Source organism: Lepus europaeus, chromosome 2, assembly GCF_033115175.1.
Source record: "Lepus europaeus isolate LE1 chromosome 2, mLepTim1.pri, whole genome shotgun sequence".
Lineage (NCBI taxonomy): Eukaryota > Metazoa > Chordata > Mammalia > Lagomorpha > Leporidae > Lepus > Lepus europaeus.
Genome location: NC_084828.1, coordinates 143,731,695 through 143,752,731, shown reverse-complemented (window position 1 = coordinate 143,752,731; position 21,037 = coordinate 143,731,695). Strand labels below are relative to the sequence as shown.

General features: G+C 39.1%; 1 protein-coding gene across 5 annotated transcripts in view; it reads left to right on the top strand.

Annotated features, from left to right (window-relative positions):
- Nucleotides 1-21,037, top strand: part of ARMC8 (armadillo repeat containing 8) — a 113,800-nt gene that overhangs the window by 63,877 nt on the left and 28,886 nt on the right. For all 5 annotated transcript variants that reach the window (XM_062214199.1, XM_062214212.1, XM_062214206.1 and 2 more), the window contains 3 exons: nt 14,497-14,579; nt 14,894-14,975; nt 20,426-20,512. In XM_062214199.1, the coding sequence (XP_062070183.1) occupies nt 14,497-14,579; nt 14,894-14,975; nt 20,426-20,512 (252 nt within the window). The remainder of the gene's footprint in view (nt 1-14,496; nt 14,580-14,893; nt 14,976-20,425; nt 20,513-21,037) is intronic.

Here is a 21,037-nt window from a genome sequence, read left to right as displayed (position 1 = left end):
AGTTCTGTCTTTAGGAGCCATAGGAGAAATAGCAAATTGGACACTTACTGAGCATAATGATTTATGAAATCTCCCCATCTATGTCGGTATTTTAAGGAGCACTGTAAGAATAGTCACAAAGTATTGAAGTTTACCATGATTTCAGAGAAGTACTTTAGGCTTATAGGAAGAGAAATATGGAATAACCTTAAGTTTGTTGAAATAAATTGAAAAACAACAATCATTGAATAAATTGAAATAATTAGATTAGATCTGTAAGCAGCTTTAAAGTCAATTCAAGAACCACAACTCACAAGCTGAGTGTTTTCCATGTATCTCAGTTTAGTTCAATTAACAAGATACTTTAGACTTGAAGTGTTTTTAATACTTACCTATAAAATCATTTTTGACATCTGTAAGTTTTCACTTGTAAACTGTGATTTCAAGGCAACATGATGTATAGTTATTGACACTGATTTGTTTCATTCACTTTAGGCACATGGTATATTGTAAGCGGAGAAGCTTTTATGAAAACTCATGTAGATTAAACATTTAAGAAAATAAACATGGTCTATATAACTTAAATACATACAGTTTGGGCATGGTTATTAGAACCCACTGGAAACAGAAGTACCCATTTTTATAACTCCAAAAGGCCATGTCATGGACTGAAAGGGAGATAGATAGATGGACCGTAATGGGGGGAAATAGGATGTCCGTTTGTAATTCTTTGCACTTTTTTGTTAATAAACTGTTGTTTTGAAATTAATGACTTGTGATATGTGCTAGAAATAACTTGAAACAGTCTAATCAGTAGTCTATTAAAATTTGTAATCATAATATGTGTAATTTTCTGATAAGGCTAATTTCTGATCTTTTCTGTAGAAAGATGACAAATAAAGAATAAGTTATAATTATTAATTATAGTTTTTCTGTGTGGTAAAGATATTGTGACATTTTTATGTGATGGGGATTCTGTAGTGTCTTTAGGAAGAAATTTCATTTCTGGAAAATTGAATAATTTATAGTTCATAGACACTACTGAAGAGAAATTGTAAAATGGAAAACACAAAGTAATTTTATGGTAAAATCAGCTTGAAGACTGATTTTAGGAGTGGAAAATCCTTATTTTCACTGTATAAAAATGGTAAATTTTTTTCCTTTGATTGCATTTATTTCAATTCCATTTTTTGTTGAAATAATTATCTATGTAGATTTTATTTGCTTTCTACATCAGATACTTTGTTTTATTCTAAATACTTTGAATTTTATACTTATACCTTATGAACTTTGTATTTTTCATGTTTGTGTGTGAAGTCTTAAACTACAATATCTATTTTTTAGTGCAATATTTGTGCTTGTCAAGATGGAATTTCATTTAACTGAGTTAAATCTGAAAGAAATTTCAAGAACTGTATACTTACTCTCTTTCCCACCTCCTCTAACTTCCTCAAAAATAACAAACAGTTGTTTTGTTCCAGGAGAAAAAGATAACATGTTTAGTTGATCTTACTTTAAATTGAAAATGGGAGCATAATTGAATAAATACAGTAAATGATATGTATCCTAGTGCCATATGATGGCCAGTGAGGAAAGGAGGCAGAATGAAGAAGAGAAAGCAAGCGCAAAGAAGTAGAGACAATGACAAGTACACTGAGCAGTAAAAGGGAATGACATCAGCTTCTCTCTTCACAGAATTATGTCTCTATCTTTTGTTTCTGAAGACTTGTAAAGGCCTGCTGTTTTTTAATTTCTTGGTCTCTTCTCTTTGGGCCAGACAAAATTAAGCTGAATACTGAATATGGTCACAGATTACCATCTCTGCTTTGGGGCAGCGTTAGTGTATTCCCATTAAAATAAACCAACTGTATGACAAATCCTGGAACGTATCTGTTGAGTACATATAGAGATGGAAATGCAGACATCATACACAGAGTGACATTTCCTTTTAACATGCCTGTATCTTTCTGTATCCTATGCAGAGCAACCTTGGTATTCTGTTGCTAGCTTTGCATCCTTTGATCACTCTGTGGCATACTTGCAAATTACCTAATTTCTTGTGGTGTCCTGACAGCTGGAGTAAAGGAGGGTGGTGCTGGTGGAAGGAGTTCTGCAGGTGAGAATGAAAAATACTACCACTGTTGTGAAATGAAGAGGGAAAAGAAGCCCAAGAGAGGATGGAGGAGCAGTGAGCTTGGCAACAGTTGTATTATGGTCTCATTAAACTTAGAATTCAAATTACCTGTGATAATTGTTCCTGACTGATTGGATTATGGTAGGGTTGGTGATGGCCTAGTCAGGAACTGAGAATTCAGTGGAGAAAGTGTTAGATTCGCAGTAACTGCACTAAGAGCAATGCTAGGTAAGAATTAGCGTTAATCTCTGCCAAGGGGAAAGTCCATAGTTTCTAGTGATGGTCTTTACCACATATTAGTGCTGCTGAGGAAGCAGAAGTCTAGTGGGACGGTGAAAAGGAAAGCAGACACCAAGCAAATAGATCAAACTGTTTCAAGTATTGACATCTTCAGTGAATGGTTAGTCATGCAGGCACAGACTTTGTAAACAGTTGTGTAATTTTGAAGCTGGTTCTTTGTATCCAAGATTCACTCTTAGGAAGACCATCACTTGGTTGGTACCTGTTCATCATCAATTAGCGTGTTAATTTAGAAAGGACTATCTCTTACTTCTCTTAAGGAACTAGTGGAATTTGTCCAAAATGTTAGAAAGTATAAGGGGAAGAAAATCAAAAGTAGTGAAATATAAATTAAAATTCAAGGAAAGCACTAAACTAGAATTTTTGTAAAAATAAACAGATTACAAATGTTAATTGAAGTACTGACTAAAGTCTTTGCTCCTCTGGGGCATTTGACTAATAGAGCCCTTCAATAAGCTTTTCTCTTAAGTTTTCAATACTTAGATTTTAGCAGCAGGTACCTTTTGAGGAACTAGAATGTAAGCTCTATGAGGGCAGGGTTTTTTTGTGTGTGATTTTTTCGTGTTCAGTATTTCCAGCATCTACGATACTGTGCCATAGTTCACGATAAATATTTGAAGAATGAAGAAAATTGATGAACAAATGGATGAGCCTTATTGCAACATTATAGTATTTACTACCCATAATCAAATTGTATATAGTCCTTTCTGTGTTAGTTACTGTCCTAACCTCACCAGCATTTGTATATGTGTGTGATGAGAAGAAAGGTAAAATGAGAGATACACTCTGGTTATGTAGGCAAGGGGTTTCATTCTAATTCAGCACAGAGAAAATGCAGGAAATTCCTGTTTTTCAAGAGTCAGGTAATCTGAGGGCATGTCACTTGAATGTAGATCAAAAAGGACATATTTTATAGGATGGTACTTCATTTCTTTGACCATTTTTTCTTAAGTAGAAAATATAAGTGTGATTTTTTTTTAATGTACAGCATTGACAAGTATGAAGCTGGACCCCATTTTTCTAGGGATGAAAGTATGGTTTGGTTTATAGAAATTAACTTGACTCTTAGTCATCAACCTATTGTGTAAAGTGATGTTTACAGCTACATAAAATGTTATCTTCCCATTTAATGAATGTCTGGTTTTTAAGACCAGTAATGCATTTAGTTCTACATAGACTGATTCAACTACTTACATTGTATAGACCGCCCACTGCATAGATAGGGGAGAAAAAGATAAAACTTTATAACTTCATTTAAAATAAAACCTCAGTAACTCAGAGGAAAGAAGGAAATTAATTTACTGAGGACTCAAAAAGAATTATTTGGAACCAATTAAAATGAACATGTTTATCTATGGACCTACCCTTCAATTAAGTTGGAATTTAATAGCTTAATTTTTTTGCCATTTTTTAATGCTTGTTAAATGCCCTTTATTTTGCATTAGTAAGAATTAAAAACATGAAATCTTTAAGTTTTTGTTCCGTGTGTGTGTGTGTGTGTGTGAGAGAGAGAGAGAGAGAGAGTGTGTGTGTGTGTGTGTTGGAGGAGAATCTTCCAATCACAATGACTTTGTATGTCATAGGTGAAGAAAGTAACCAAAGATGGGCTGATTTTCTTTTTAAACTGTATAGTTTTTTTTTTTTTTTCTTTAAGACACATTGGCAGAGGAAGATAAAAAAAAAAAGCAGAGTAAAGAAGAATAAGAACTTGTTTTTTTATACTCTTTTTCCTAGCAAAAGTTACAACTGCAATCATTGTAAAGATGAGCTGTAATATATTTAAAATATTTAGCAGTGTCTGCCCCATAATAGCTGCTCAATAAATGGAAACATTTATTAGGATGTCTAAAATGACTTCATTGAAAGAAGAATATATATTTTTATGTGTTAGGGAAAAAAGTGAACAACTTTGGAGATGTAAATAAGACTTGCAAAGAAGAAAGTGATTTTATATTACATTTCTAAATACATTTCTAAACATCTATCTAAACATCTAATCTATATACATTTCTAAAACAGTTATTCATTCCAGTAAACATTCTATTCTATAGAGTATCTCTTATTAATAATAAGTTGTCTTGTTTATCTTACAGTTTTATTTTAAAATATTTTAATACTGATTTTTAGAACTTTTCTTGTCAAACCAGGTTTTCCAAAGCACCATATCAAATACAGTTTTGTTTCTCTTGGCATTAAATAGAACATACAATACATATCAATAATTGACTAAGATAATTGATAATGGATATCTTGAGAAAAGGAGGCTAAATTCTGTCTAACTTTGGTTATCCAAGTATTACTGTCCATGGTTGTCATGGTTGACATTTTCTCTAGAGGATTGTCATTCATCTGAAACCATATTCCAAACATATGTTCATGTTTTAAACAAATGCAATATTTTCCCTGTATTTTAATGCTATCTTGTTTTATCATGTGATTTTGCTTCTAGTTGAACTTCTGGGTAATGATGTAAATGTATCATTAATTTTTAAAATACTTCGCAAAGTTCAGTCATTCTAATTGGTCATTTAAATGATACATCATCAAAATTCTGTATTTGTCTCTGCCATAAAATCAGGATGATGCTTTAGCCTGCCTCTAGAAACAAGACCTTGAATGTTTTGAAGGTGTTCTGTGGTACCACAGATGTAGCACTCCTCGGGACTTGGCTCTGCTATTGAATACCAGCAAATTCATCCAAAATTAATACAAAATTCCTTGACTTAATGTGTGATTAAACTGTTAGTTATCTTCATAAAACTAACCTACCAAAGAATTTTAAATGAACCTTGCAACATTAATTTACAATGGTAAGTATTTTTAGAGATAACCTTGACAGGCCAGGTTTTGCCACTTGCCTACAGCATTGAGAACCTTGGCCTTCAGCATACTGAAAGAAGCAACCTGGGAGTGAAAATATTATACATGTAATAGAGGTATTTATTAAATAGTGAATTTTTGTTTCAGAGTTTCATTAAATGTAGATATAAAATTGAGTGTAGTATTTAGCTGCTTAATCCATTGACTTAATTCTCTTTTTTGTCAAGTATGACATACAGATTGGTTATTTTATTAGTTGTTTGTAATACATTTTAAAAAAGATGTCTTACAAACAAAGAAATGGGCTAAAATATGGTCTTCATTAGATCTGCGAAGCTAAAATAAGTCTGTTGGATTCGCAAGGATATTTTATTTGGAAATTAATGAAATTTTTGGTAAATTCAGATGTTTTCAGAGACACTGACCCTGAGAAAATTCAGTTTGTAATGAAGAATCAGAACTATTGCTACATTCTTTCCTATGATTAAAAATAGTAGCACAGGAGTAGGCAGACTTCAGCCTGGGGATCTGTATTACTTATATATTTCTGTAGCCTGTTAGATAATAGTTTTTACATTTTTAAATGGGAGGATATTGAAAGAAGAATAATTGTCCGCATATGAAAAGCTAATTCAAAATTGTATCCATAAAGTTATATTGCAGTTCAGTCATGTTCCCTTGTTTATATGTTGCGTTTGGCTGTTTTGCACTACAACAGCTTAAGTAGTTGTGGCAGAATTGAATGGCCCACAAAGCCTAAAATATTTGCTGTTTGCCCTTTTTAGAAGACATTTCCCCACTCCCTGTGGTTACCTACACTTCTCATTGCGTCTTTGTACTGGAATATGGAAAGAAATGGGGCCCTAGCAATGCTAGGAGAGGGAGAGACAGAGGCCAGTTGTCTAACTTCCTGAAGAAAGGCATTATCAAATATTGACAACATGACATCATCTCTAGGTGTCATGTCATGTCACTTCCTACTTGCTGATTCCCATATTTGAATGGTTATAGCATATAGTAGGCCCTAGGCAAATTAGATAAAAACTGGCTTTTGGATAGGATATGTTATTGTACTCTGTATAGGTTAGCAGAGTTGCCTGAATAAGATGCTGTGCCCAAGAGAAAAAGATCCAGTTCACTTATTAAGCAAATATCTATTAAGCAAGCTTTTGCCAGATACAGAGAATTGTATTAAGTGGTACAGGAGTGTCCAAAGTCATAAAATTCACATACTTAAGCGATGGTCTGTTTAGGAAACCAAATTCAATGTGATTATTACTACTGCCATTTATTGAGTTCTCACTTTATGCTGGGCCCTGTGCAAAACATTAGCATATTACCTCCATGAAGCCACATGCCAGTCTGTGAGATAGCTGTTGCAGATTATGAAACAGGTTGACCAATACCACCCAGCTAGTAAGTGGGGGAGCCTGCTTACATCTTAGCCCAGTCTTACTCCAAGGCTTAGGCTCCTACTCTTTATGTTGCTTTACTCTTAGAAAGTTACATGTCATTATTAGAGCCGAATTAGGACATAGAATGGCAAGAAATTTCACAGAATGTGTGATTATTCTGAAGTGGGTGGAAGAGAAAATACTGTAAGAGAACTTTGTTAAATAGTAGTTGCTAGCTGGTTGCAAATGAACAGATTCAGAAAGCATGTCATTTCTCTCATACAGTTTTTGATACCCAAGTGGGCAATGAGATTCTTTGATTTGTTCTGTTCCTATTATGATATTTGTGGTGTACCTCTTTGTGTGCCCATGATTAAAACAGAAGGCTGTTGCTTGCCTTGTCAGGCTTCTGATTTACAGTAGTTAAGGAGGTGAATCTAAATAGCTATGTAGTAATTCCAGGGCTTCATATGTGTATAAAAAAGTCTTGTCCACACTGAAAGCCAGTTTTGCCATGATCAGTATACTCAGATATGATTAAGGTGTGATTATAACTGAAATAGCATATTATGAATGGATCTGGAGAAGTCCCTCCCTTATGAAAAAGCTTATTTGAAGACTTTCTCACTTTCTCCTTCCAAAATACCAAAATCAATTCTTTCAGAAGTTTTGACCCACATAACAAGGACTTATTATATCTGTGTTTCTTCTATATCAAGTTTAAATGTTTTTCTTAGGGTATTGTCTAGATGTAATTACTTTATAAATTATCATCCCAGAGAGGAAATAGCCAGAATTAATGATTCCTACATGAATATTTCAAAAAGTACTTGGAAAACAGAATTGAAGAACCTTTACATGCATGGTTTCACAACATTTTTAATCCCATTTTCCATTAATTTCTTGAAGTCCACTCATTTAAAGGTACTGTTTCCATATATTATTTTTGTAGACAGCTCCCTTGTGGAATCGAGACCACACTTTGAAATCTTTGAATCTTCTTTTAATGACTGCTCCTTTGACAAGCTATAATGTTCATCACTAGAAGAATACTTGGCATGTAATAGGTGTTTTACTTATGTCTGTTGAGCAAGTTGTGCAAGTCTGGATCTAAAAATTGAGCAGTCACCTATAAAATAATAACACTAGAAGATGTGTGGCTGTGTGTTTAGACTCATAGGAGCTGAGCAGGGTCAGAGTGTTGTGCAGTTCATAGGCCAACACATCGTTCACATCCCTGGGATGTCACACAGGAGAAGGTGGAGAATGTTTCTAGTTCTCATGTTTGAACTGTAGTTTATAATTGCTTTATTTATGTGTTAAATATAATTCAGCTATTGAGGTTCTGTTCTGCCATTAATCTAATGGTTGAACTTCAAAGGTTGAACTCTTATAGGTAGAGAAATTTTTCTGTTAGAAGTATTGTTGTATTTTTACACAATATAAATATTTCTGACATAGCATAATTATGGAAGGGGAAAGAGAAGTCAAGCCAAGAGAGAACTCTAGTTTTTCCCAAAAGGATAAAAAAAAGTGTAAAACTATTTCTGAATGTTTCTTCTGAGCATTTTACAAAAAGTGAGTTTCCCAGGTATTAGGAAACTACAAAGGGCTTGAGGTAGAAATTTAAAAATATCATTTAAAGAGATGTAAAAGCAGTATTGAAATATAGACACCTAAGAATGTGCCCACCGTAAAAACTCTCCTGAAGTGATTGGCTCTTAGTGTTCTTTCTTTAAGCTCATAGCTGAGAGGAGATACATTATTTTTCCCTACTCTCTGCCTCCCAAATATTGTTCTGTAGAACCAAGATCATGGAGTTAGAGAAATTTGGTGTGAATATAGGAGCAGATAGGAATGGAAGAATAAGAGAGGGGAAGAAATAGTTTGTAAGTGGGTAGTGAGACTCTAAAATGTTACATTGGTCAGTGATCTATTCCAGCTGGACATTCCTCACTCCGGAGTTGCCCCTCTCCTTCAGACCACGGGCTCTCTTGTCCCTGTGACAGGGTGCTCAGATCCTGTTTCAGTAGAACTTCATTCACTCCTACAAGAGGTGCAGTGGCAGAGACAAAAAATCTGGCAGAAGCATGTAGTCATGGAGACTAAAAGTCCAGTAATCAGATACGCAGGACATAGTCCATTGACCTAAAGCTTGATCAATTTAAGATGCAGCATTTTTAAAGCATTTTTATTTTCATTTTATTTGAAAGGCAGAGAGACAGAGACAGAGATCTTCCATCCACTGGTTCACAGTCCAAATACCAAAAAAAGCCAGTGCTGGGCCAGGTTGCAGCCAGGAGCAGCTGGGAACTCCATCCAGGTCTCCCACATGGGTGGCAGGGAAGCACTTGAGTCTTCGCCTCAAGTAACGGTTGCCTCCCACTCTGTCATGGGCTGTGGGCATCCCAAGCAGCGTCCTAACCACTGTATCAAATACCTGCCCCATGATGCAGCATTTTGTCATGTGATTTAATTCTTTTTTTTTTTTTTTTTAAGATTTATTTTGTTTATTTGAAAGGCAGAGTCAGAGATCTTCATCCACTGGTTCACTCCCCAAATGGCCACAATGACCAGGACTGGGCCAGGCTGAAACCAGGAGCCAGGAGCTTCATATGGGTCTCCTGTGTAGGTGCCAGGGGCCCAAGCACTTGGACCATCCTCTGCTGCTTTCCCAGGCACATTAGCAGGGAGCTGGATTGGAAGTGAAACAGCTACAGCTTGAACCAGTGCCCATATGAGATGCAGGCATCACAGGCAGTGGCCTAACCCCCTGCACCACAACACTGGCCCCCATGTGATCTAATTCTATAGTTAACTTGACAGCCTAGGCCTACCTTCAGCCACTCAGGAATTAGTTCATCATCTGTACTCTTTTTGGCTGGGTACAGTGTCTATAATAGCAGGCACTCTTTTTATTTTATTTTTTTTAGCAGATCCAACCAACTATGCCACAGCGTATATTTACTGAGCTTTGGCTGAGAAATCTCCAACAAGAACCATGAGGCAAACAACTTCCAGCTGCACTTGGCATTGCTCTTACCCTGGAAGGACCTAAGATGCCTTGCAGGGTGCTAGGACGTGGCTCCCTCCATCACAGGGCTTTAGAGCACAGTTCTGGTGGTCATTAAAGGCAGTGTGTTTTACTGCTGTGGACTTTCCAAGCCCAGGTCTGAAAAGCTGGCTGGTGCTCTTAGGCCATCCTCTGAGTCAAAGGACTGCGGCAGTAACCACTACCAAATCGTTCCCTGCTGACCTGAAAGCTTTTACTCTGTAGTCAATTTGAAACCTTTCCCTGTCTTACATTCCCACATTTATTCTCATTTTGGTCAGTGTATTAAGTCTAATAGCCTTTTTTTCCGTGCACCAGATGGTCTCATTATCCTCAAGGCTGTAGACCCTTGGTTAGGTCATGTTGCTCATGCACTTGGTCTCAGCACACCCTTTTGGATTGGAATCCTGGGTTTGCATTCTAAATTTTATTTTTACCCTCTCGTACCCAGACTGATAATCTTGATGGAATAGGTGAATCAGACATTTTAGTATGCTTTCTAGAACCCTGAATCCCTTCCTAAAAAGTTGGTTTACAAATCCAGGCTTCCTGCTGTTGGCATTCTCACATAGACTGTGGTCTAAGAAGGGGCAACTTGTACTGAAAGCAAGGGTATCTCCAGATAGTCCTAGTGTTTTATATCTTGACTCAGGAAAAGAGTTCCCAGCCACCTTGTAGCTGTACTGCATCCCCAAAGTATCAAGTACCAGACACCCCTGGAAAACTGAACAGAAAGTACAAAGCTAGACTCCACTGATGGTGCAGTGATTGGACAGTAACAGTTCTCCGTGTCCTCTGGCTGGAGGAAGGTCATTGATGGCTGTTTCCTAATCAGTAGTGAAACGCTCCTTTTTGAACAATGGGCGTCTTCCCTACCTTCTCTTTGTCACTGCTTATTTTACTGTGTCTTGAGTACATAGCTGCAGTCATTCCTAAGGTACTCTGGTCATCAAACCAAGCACCATAGCACTCAATTAATTGCACTTTTATTCCTGGTGTGAGCAAGCACTTCCCACCCGCCCCACCCCCACTATCAAATCTAGAGTTTTAAAACTGTCCTTGACCTCAGTGGGCTTTCAGGTATTTGCTGAGTGAATAAATGCAGGAATGTAGAGAGCTGTGTCCTGTTTGTCCTTCTTTGCTTTCTCCCTGGTGTTGACAAGCTCTCTAACTGGACCTGTACCATCTCCAGACTCTTCACCTACCTTGCTTCCCATTTGCTTCTGAACAGCTTGATGATTTGCCCAGACTGATTTTTGTTCACTGCTGATTGCAAAGGATTGGAGGTACAATAATCATTACTATATCTCCTCATTTTACTAAAGGCTACAAAGGTAAAGTGTTTGCTCTAAATTATACAGCAAATCTACTCCATAACATTCCATTTCACTGCTTTACCCACTCATTTTCTAATCACCACTCTATTCCCTCTCCCCATGTCTTTTGATTATCAGCCTGAATAATTTGGGAAAGGAACCATAGTTTGGACTCCAGCCTACATACCAAGCTTACAGAATCTTCTGGCCTATCTATTGTAGAGAATTAGATTTTTTTCATGGTATCATACAGTTTTAGGGATTTGCAACCTACAGTTATACTGAGATACATTTTATTAAATGCCTATAGGATTGCTATAATGGTCCTGTCTCTTGAGAGATGTATATCTTTGGTTGAGTATGGCCAATAAATACATTCAGAAACCTCTTTCAAGTCCTGTTATGCCCAGGTTACCCGTGCTAGGAGTATTGCTCGGTTTCTCAGTAATCATGTTTCCCACCCATCTGCCCCCTACTATTGCCACCTTATTCTTGGATGATGACACTATATCCAGATAACTGTTTACCCAGGTTATTGCTCCTCATTCCCAAGTAAAATAATTTCTCAAGCTCTTGGGAACTTTCAGTCATCAGTATCTAGCCCTCCAGTGCCGGAGGTTTTTGTCCTAGGTTTTAGTTGCCTTCTCACACTGAAAGTCCTGATTCATCCTTGTCTGTTTCAAGAACAGAGACTACTATTTGGCTGAGGTAACCCATCAGCCAGCCAGTCTTTGATGGTTGATGTGCACAGCTTAGGTAATTAAGAATACATTATTGTTACACCAGGGAACTAGTAATAAGATTCTAATGACCTTAATGGAGTGGAATGGTGGTGGGATGAATATGGATTACAGTGCAAAAAAAAAAAATTAAGAAAAGTTGCAGTCAAAATTAATACAGGGTTGGGTGTTGTGGCACAGTGGGTTAAGTAGCTCCTTGGGATGCCCATATGCCAAATATGAATGCTGGTTCAAGGTCCAGCTATTCCACTTGGCATCCAGCTTCCAGCCATGCCTCCTGAGAGCAGTAGATGATGGCTCAAATGCCTGGGCCTGTGCCACCCATGTGGGAGACCCAGGCAGAATTCCAGGGCCCTGGCTTCAGCTTGGTCCAGCCCTGACTGTTGGGGGTATTTGGGTAGCAAACCAGTAGATGGAAGGTCAGTTCTCATTCTCTCTGTCTCCCTCCCTCCCTTCCTCCCTCCCTCCTTCCATTTTAAGTATATGAATTTTTTTTTTTAAATTAAAATAACTTTAGTGGCTATGAAAATGGTCATACCATTATCCAAGAGATGGGAAGACTTAAGAACAAGCAGGTCTAGCCAGGACTGGAGTGAGGGGAAAGATAAGCACATCTCAGTGGTTCCATTGAATGTCCACATTGTGTCTAGCAGGAATGTGGAGCTTGAGGCCAGGGAAAGAACTCTAGGATGGAATTTTAGATTAGGAAATTACTCATGCTAAGCTGGCTTTGGAGCCACAATTTTGTCACATATGTGAAGAGATAGACAGAGCTTTTGGGACACAGAATCCATTTAGGAATGAGAAGAGGAAAGAGGGCTGTAGTTTCAAGAGGTTAAAATTTGGGCACTTAGTCTTTTGGGGAAGTTGAGGCAGCCTGAGGGAGAGAATCCAGCAGGGTGGAGCAAAGGTGCAAGAAAAGTATGGGGAGGCAGTTTTGGGGAGTTTTGGGGTCCTGGTAGAAGGGAGGGCTTGGAGCTGAATCACAAGGGTGAAGAAAAACATGAAAGTTCCAGAGACATTTTTAGTAACAGATGGGACACTAAAGCAGTTATGTCCTGAATGAAAGTGAGGTCCCCACAAAACATGTGGGCACAGGAGCTGAAGCATGAGGGAGGGAAGCAGGTTCGATTTGGAGCAGCAAGAGTGAGTGGTGAGGGGGCTGTGGGAGAAGGGGCGCTGTGTGCCAAGTGCAGTGTCTCAGCAGGGCATGCAGGTGGGGGGGGGGGAGGCTTGAGAAGAGTAGTGAGACCGAGAAAGGGAGGAGTTTAGGGGTTAGAAGTGACAATGAGGACAGAAGGGATATGCATGGAGGTGGGGATTACGTCCGTCCAGGCTGAGGAGTAGGTCAGTTTACAAACATTCTCTGGCCACTGTGGAAACTCTAAAGCACTCTAGAGGAATTACTCTTCCTAACCTCACTTCAGTGTGGTTCCCTGTTCTTAACAGTTGCTATTCTTCTCCCTGGTCACTGTGAATTTCAGCTATATTTTCTTTCTTTTTTTTTCCTGTTTCGCTTGAACATTCTGAAATGTCACAGCCTTTCCTGCTCTGAGGCCAGCCTTTGTAAGACTCATTTTACTCTAGGTCAGTGATCTTCAACTTCAGTTGCACACTGGACTCACTGAGGAGCTTGCTTTTTTTTTTTTTAAATACAGGTACCTGAGCCCTCACTTTAGAGAATCTGATTTCATTGGTGTGCTGTTTTGTTTTGTTTTAAAGCTCCTCAGGTAATTCTTCTGTGTGGCCAAAGTTAAGATTTTTCCATCTAGGTGTTCTTCCAAGTGAGAGCAGTGACTGCCATGAAGGAGTTGCCTGGGGACGTGTAATGAGTAGAGTTCTACTTCTTTACCTAGGGCTGTATTAGAAGTATGGCTAAGCACATGGACTCTGGGGTCAGATGTTTGGGTTGCACTCTGTGAAACCAGGAAAGCTCTATACTATCTGGAATCCTCAGTTTCCTAATATGTCAATGCATGTACTCATACTGTTTATGTAAGAGAATGAGAGGTAAAGCAGATAATGCCGCATGCTTAGCACAGTGAGTGACACATGTAACTCAACAAGTATTATTTTTGTTATATTTGTGTTGTGATTATTATGAAAGTTTATTTTTCCATGGGCCCATGTAAGTTACACTGAATTTATTCCACACACTATTTTGTATCTGTACATTTCTTAATGAAAGAAAATTACAGATTATTCTGTTTCTAAGTTTAAAACAAGCACTCCGTGATTGTAGTGATTACTTGTAGCAGAGGTTGGTGCTATAGTGAGACATAGTAAGGGTTTTTTCTAAATATTTAAACTATTTTCAATTTACATGGTAAGAAAATAGCCACAGAGTGGCTGTCAGAAACCCACAGATCTCATGTCATGAGGGCTGAATGTTGATGATTTTTCCAGAATGTCCCTCCAGCAGGAACTTACCCAGTGGGAGGTCTTTTGTATATTTAACTTTTTCTCAAAATTGTTTATGTAATACCTCTACAATAGTAACGCTGTTTCTGTTTAAAATGTCTTTAAAAATAAACACACATAACCTTCCCCTTACACCTGGTATCTAGCCTGGCTGGTCCTTAGCGGACCAGTCCTACCTTTCTGATGAGCTGCCTGCCCCACCACAAGATGATTATTCAAAAGGTAACACCTGCCACAAACAACATTAAACTCTAAGGGACATTAACATTCTTGCATTTACAATCAGTGAACTTTGTCATCTTTGTGTTGTTATTTATGCAGCATTAACCTTTTTCTCCAGATCATTGAGACTGAAAATATGATGGACCGAATTGTGACTGGCTTGTCTGAGTCTAGTGTCAAGGTGCGGTTAGCTGCCGTCAGGTATGAGCTTTCAATGGTCTGAATCAAAATCTTTTGCCATGTGTTTAACCCGTTTCCTTTCTGGTTCTTCACCAAGTAAGCGCAGAATCCACATTTGTTACTGGAAAGTATGCTCAGGTGAATTCGTACAGTGTATACCATTATCTTAACAGAGAACCTGGCCTCCAAAGCCCATGCAGAACCCTGACGTAGTTGACTTAACCACGTCTGTAGATGCACTTGAAGTGTTTACTAGTCATTGTGAAATGCCAAACAGTTTGTTTGAAGAGGACATTTCAGCTTCTTCTGAAGCTAATTTTGATTGTTCTTTGTAGATGTTTGCACAGTTTATCCAGATCTGTGCAGCAGCTTCGAACCAGTTTCCAGGATCACGCTGTATGGAAACCTTTAATGAAGGTAAGAAGGGTCAACAGTAACACGCTCACCCACAGAGCCTTCAGTGAGGGATCCCCCAGACTTCCTCATGGCTCCGGGTGTATGTCTGCTTTTGTTTAGAGCATTTTAAACATCTGTCTCCTCACATCTTGTGTCCCAGACATCTGCACGTCTACAGAATGCGTTTCTGAGGTTAGTGTCTCACGTGTGAGGGGCAATTCCTGCCTGGTTTCCTTTTGTTTATTTATTAAAGCTTTAATTACATACCTTGCCTCCCTTTGTGTTTAGTATTACACTTTAAACTTGTACCAGAGTTGTCCTTGTAATAATCAGTTATAGAAAGGAAAAAACCCCAGCCGTTTATAGGTACAACATGTATAATGCAGATGTAACACGTAGTCTTTTGGTAATGCCTAGATGTTTTTCAACATACCCTTTTTGGAAGTAGGTCTTCTCTTGAGAGATTTCCTCCACATACACACCAAGGAGGGGAAAAAGATTCAGGGCAAATGAATCTGAGTGAAGATGTATTTATGTGTGAGGTTACTGCATTAGCATTGTCCCTTGCTATATTGCAGATCCACAGGTCAGCTTGGTCTTTGTCCTTTCTTTTCTTAAGTGACCTTATTCCTTGTAGTTCACAGAATTTTAATTTGTTTTGATTTTTATTGTTTTGAGTGTGTACTATGTACTAATTAAGCAAAGCCTCCAGGTGTAGTGAGCTGCCAAAAATTTTTACTGCAGTGTTCTTGCTCTTGTTGGTGTGGTAGGAATAGTCGGAGAACCTTTCAGCAGCAAGAATGTGACATGGGCTTTGAAAGCAAAAGGAAGACAGGAGGATTTCCCGGGGAGAATAGCATGAGCAAAAAAATATTACATATAGTATGTATGGGAGATAGCAAAGATGCATTTTTGACTCTAGTAAAGAGGTAGAATTTAGTAAGACATACCAGGGACCACTGTTGGGCAGCAGGTTAAGCTGCTGCTGCCCATGATCCCAGCTTCCCGTATCTGCATGCCACTTTGAGTCCCAGCTGCTTTGTTTTTGATCCAGCTCCCTGCTAATGTACCTGGGAAGGCAGGGGAAGATGGCCCAAGTACTTGAGTCCTTACCACTCAAATGGGAGACACAGAGGGAGTTCCAGGCTCCTGGCTTGGGTCTGGCCCAGCCTTGGTCATTACAGCCATTTGAAGAATGGATAGAAGATCCTTCTCCTTCTCCTCCCTCTCCCTTACCCCTGCCCCCTCCCCCACCTCTTCCCCCTCCTCCCTCTCCCACTTCCTCTCCCCGTCTTGCTTTGTCAGTCTGCCTTGCAAGTAAATATATCCTTAAAATGAGATGCACCAGTGGACAGGGATGGAGCCATGTGGAAGAGCTGAGCCAGTGCTATAAGTTTTAGGAATTGCTTTGCTAAGAGGTTCATCTCATGGCAGAGTGCATGGTTTATGTTTGAGGTCCTGGAATAAGACAGTGCCAACAGGTGAACTCTGGTGATAAGTCAGTGGAAGGATTGACCAGATTAAGTGTGTGAGTTAGTATTCAGGAACTATTGGGAGGTTATCAAGAGGTTTTTAGTCTAAAAGAGTGTTATGATATGTCCTTGTGAGGACAATATAAGTTTCTTTAATTTCTCCTTTCTAATGGTCCTAAGCAGCCTGAAACATTGAACTTGACCCATTTCTATCCATCGGCACACTTCCCCAAGTTTCACCCTATTTCATCCTGTTAGACTTAGGTTTGTTCTGAATATCCCTCATTTGTTGATTCCTGAACATCATTAAGAGCCCAAACTCCCAGAAGGTTACTTCCCAGTTCCCACTCTCCACCCACAGTATCAGTGCCCTTCGATACAGGGAAGACACTTGCTCAGGGAGTATTCTGAACAACAGAAGTCCCAACAGAAGTCCATTTCAGACCCACAATACCTTATGCAGAACCATTCAGACTAGATTTGGCACTCCGGGTTCTTTAAGGTTCTTTTCAGTTAAGTGATGTTTTCTTTTACTATTCCCACTCTTTCTTGTTCTTAGGTTGTGCCTTTTTCATAGCAGCTTGATCTATGATTTATTGCATATCCATTTAAGTTTTTTTTAAGTACTCTTTGGCTTCCTAAAATAACTCTCCTGGCATCCAGAGTCATTTTCTTTAATTGCTCAGTTCAGTTACTCCTCTGCCATACAAATCAGAAATGGAGCAACATGTGGTTTCTATCTGGTTCTCCCTCGGAAAACTAGATGACTACCTGGCGAGCAGTCTAGAAGGATTTTGTGCACTTGGGGGTATATGTGGGTGTAATGACTCTCAAACCCTAACATTTAAAGTAAGTGTCAAAAGCTTGGAAGAAAACCGATGATTTACTTCAGCTGCTTTTTGGTTTCTCATGAGAGTTCAGGGGCTGTGAGGATAGTTCAGACTTTTCCCTTGTGCTTTTTTGTATTTAAAACTAATGATTGTTTTGGAAGAGTAGATGTTTTTCATTACAGTTTTTAGTTGTGATTATTTTTGTTCCTGTTTTGGTAAAATTCTATATGATGTTGGCTTTTGAATTTCACATGTTGTATCTTACACCTTACCAAGTAATGCTTTTTAATAGTTTTTACAATCTCTTCAGTTTTAGTTTATCAGTGGAAGTTAGATAATTTGAAAATAAAACTTGATAGGCCGGTGCTGCGGCTCACTTGGCTAATCCTCCGCCTGCAGCGCCAGCACCGCAGGGTTCTAGTCCCGGTTGGGGCACCAGATTCTGTCCCTGTTGCTCCTCTTCCAGTCCAGCTCTGTGCTGTGGCCCAGGAGTGCCGTGGACGATGGCCCAGGTCTTTGGGCCCTGCACCCGCCTGGGAGACCAGGAGGAAGCACCTGGCTCCTGGCTTTGGATCGGTGCAGTGCACCGTCCACAGCATGCCGGCCGTGGCGGCCATTTGGGGGGTGAACCAATGGAAAAGGAAGACCTTTCTCTCTATCTCTCTCTGACTGTCTAACTCTGCCTGTCAAAAAAATAAAATAAAATAAAAAAATAAAACTTGATAAAAGTAAATTCATCACTGTCAAATAATTAATATTTTTAAAAGCTAATCATGGCGGCCGGCACCGCCGCTCAATAGGCTAATCCTCCGCCTGCGGCACTGGGCACACCGGGTTCTAGTCCCGGTTGGGGCACCAGATTCTGTCCCGGTTGCCCCTCTTCCAGTCCAGCTCTCTGCTGTGGCCCTGGAATGCAATGGAGGATGGCCCAAGTGCTTGGGCCCTGCACCCGCATGGGAGACCAGGACAGGCACCTGGCTCCTGGCTTGGGATCAGCACGGTACGCCGGCCTCAGCACGCCGGCTGCGGCGGCCATTGGAGGGTGAACCAAAGGCAAAGGAAGACCTTTCTCTCTGTCTCTCTCTCTCTCTCACTGTCCACTCTGCCTGTCAAAAAAATAAAAATAAAAATTTTTAAAAAGTAAATAAGTTAATCATGTCAGCTAAAGCGATGTTTTAAATACTTGGTAGGCATTCACTTATTTCAACCAATGATTACAAGTAGTACTGTTTTGGAAAATGATTCTGTTAAACATTTATTGAGCACCCATTTTGTTCAGTGCCATTGGGTTACTACAGGTCAAGATAAATAAAATCATGCATACTTTTTTTTTTAAAGATTATTTATTTATTGGAAAGGCACAGTGACAGAGAGGAGGGGAGGGACAGGGATCTTGTATCTGCTGGTTCGCTCCCCAAATGGCTACAACAGCTAAGGCGGGGCCAGGCCAAAGCCAGGAAGGAGCCAGGAACCCTGTACAAGTCTCTCACCTGGGTGGCAGGGGCCCAAGTACGTGGGCCGTCTTCTGCTGCTTTCCCAAGCACATTTACAAGGAGCTGGATCTGAAGCAGAGCAGCTGGAACTCCAACTGGTACTGATGCGGGATACTGGCTTTGTAAGCAGTGCTAACCTGGTGCACCACAACACTGTTCCCAAATCCTACATACATAGAATATTCCTTCAAGAAGCTTGAATGTATTAATAGAAGAGGAGATTGTCATAACTGCGCAATAGCAGTCAGTGGTTGAGATTCTAAGGTCGGAGAGCAGCAGAGGGAACTCAGGAGGACAGAATGACTTACGACTAGAAGGGCTGAGTGACTTCAAAGCTTGGGTAGAGGAATGGCAAGGGAAGGGTAAACAAGTTCGAGGAGGCTGTGACAGTGTTTAGCATTCGTAGGATATGAGATAATTGATCTCATCAACTAACCATATACAGGAGGATTAAAATGGTGTCTTTGGAGAACTACTTTAATTCTTATTCTTGGGAAATTCAGACTTGGCTTAACTGAGGAAAGCAGGTAAGATATTTAACTGGAAGTTTTTGTGATTATCCATTTCTAGTTTGCACAACTAGATTTCCTAGGACTTCTTTTGGTATCATAAGCCTGAGCCTGATCTGATCCTAACCACAGAGGGAACAGAACTGGTTATGGCTAAGTGGTAGTGTTTATAGAACTTTCTCTGTTAGAATCTATAAAGAATAGATTCTGATAGTAGATAACAGCAAACATTTATCACCATGCTATGTTGTGTTCTGAGTTTAGAGAGATTCTGTGCCAGTTAGTTTATTGTATACCCACTATGTGCCTGATAACAATAATTATGGTGATAAGTTACTTTCTAAAAAACCTTACTTACATAGCTGTTACTCTGTGCCAATTACCATTCTAAACTCTTTTCACATATTCTCACAGCTACTTTATGAAACAGGTTCTATTATTATCCCCATTTTATTGCTGAAGAAGTCATACCGTTTTTTAGGTGATTGAGCTGAAATTTGTATCCAGACAGTCTGTATTTTTAATTCCCATGCTAAGGTGTTTCCCTTATCATTAACCATATTGCATTTAATCCTCCGTAGTCTTACGTAGGAGGTGAGAATTGCCCTCAATTGTAAATGAAGAATTGAAGACAGCGAGGTTAAGAATTGTGCTCAGGTTGACACATCTGATTAGTGGAGGAGTCTGTGTGTGGTGCGGGTCCTGAGAACTAGCCCCTGTACTGCCCCCTGCCTGTGTAGAGGCCTGATCAGCCCGAGCTCCTGGTCAAACAGGCCCTCCTAGAGGTGCTTCAGAAGGTCAAACTCTTGGGCAATTCTGTGGATTCGTAAGTGGCCAGATTCAGTGAAGCAGAGTATGCTAACTTGCCACCGAGCACCCTGCGAGCTTCAAGATTCTCAGCTTGAGCACCGCTCCGTGGCTTGTCGGTCTCCTTGCCATACACCCTCAGTGAGGCTGCAGTTTCTCCAGCCAAGAATGTGAAGGCCTTAGTCATAATTACACTACTAAGGAAAGTTTGACACAGTATCAAGTGGATTTTTCCAAAACATCTCCAAAATGAGAAATCAGGTTGAGAGATAATGGTTTTTGTCTTTTATTTAGTCATCTATGATCTCCACTCCATGATTCCAAACCACTAATGATGATACCCATTTTTTAATTCTGTAGGTTTTACAAAATGCACCTGATGAAATCCTTGTAGTAGCATCTTCTATGCTATGTAATCTTCTTCTTGAATTTTCTCCAAGCAAAGAGGTTTGTACTGATTTTCTCTTCTCAGACTTTGTTCAGTCCAGTAGTTGACATTGAAATTTGTGGATTGGGTTTAAAAATCACTTCTGAATTGTTTGGTTTGGAGAAGGGGAAGCAGTAAGTAAGTAATTCATTTTTAAATGTGATTGGCATTTCCCATCATTCCTTTTATTCTACCTCGCATATTCAGCTTATTTTGAAGACACAGCTTGTAATCAATCTAAACTGCCTGATACTACAAATGTGAGAAATAATTGTACAGGTAATAGACTATTGTCAAATTATATTCATTAAAGACTCGATTTTATAAACCAGCATGATGAGTCATTTCAAGGAGATACCTGCTGACAACAGAAAAATAGTTTTTTAATGTTTAATGTTAATGGTTGGTGTTTGTAGAATTGAGTGTGGCAATTTTTCCCTTTTCTGCATTTTATAAGTTATTTGTTCCTGTTTAATTTTTCCAGTAGGGAAAATGAAAATAAACTTTAATAAAGAAGGAGAGAAACTTGATGAAGTTAGTGTTTA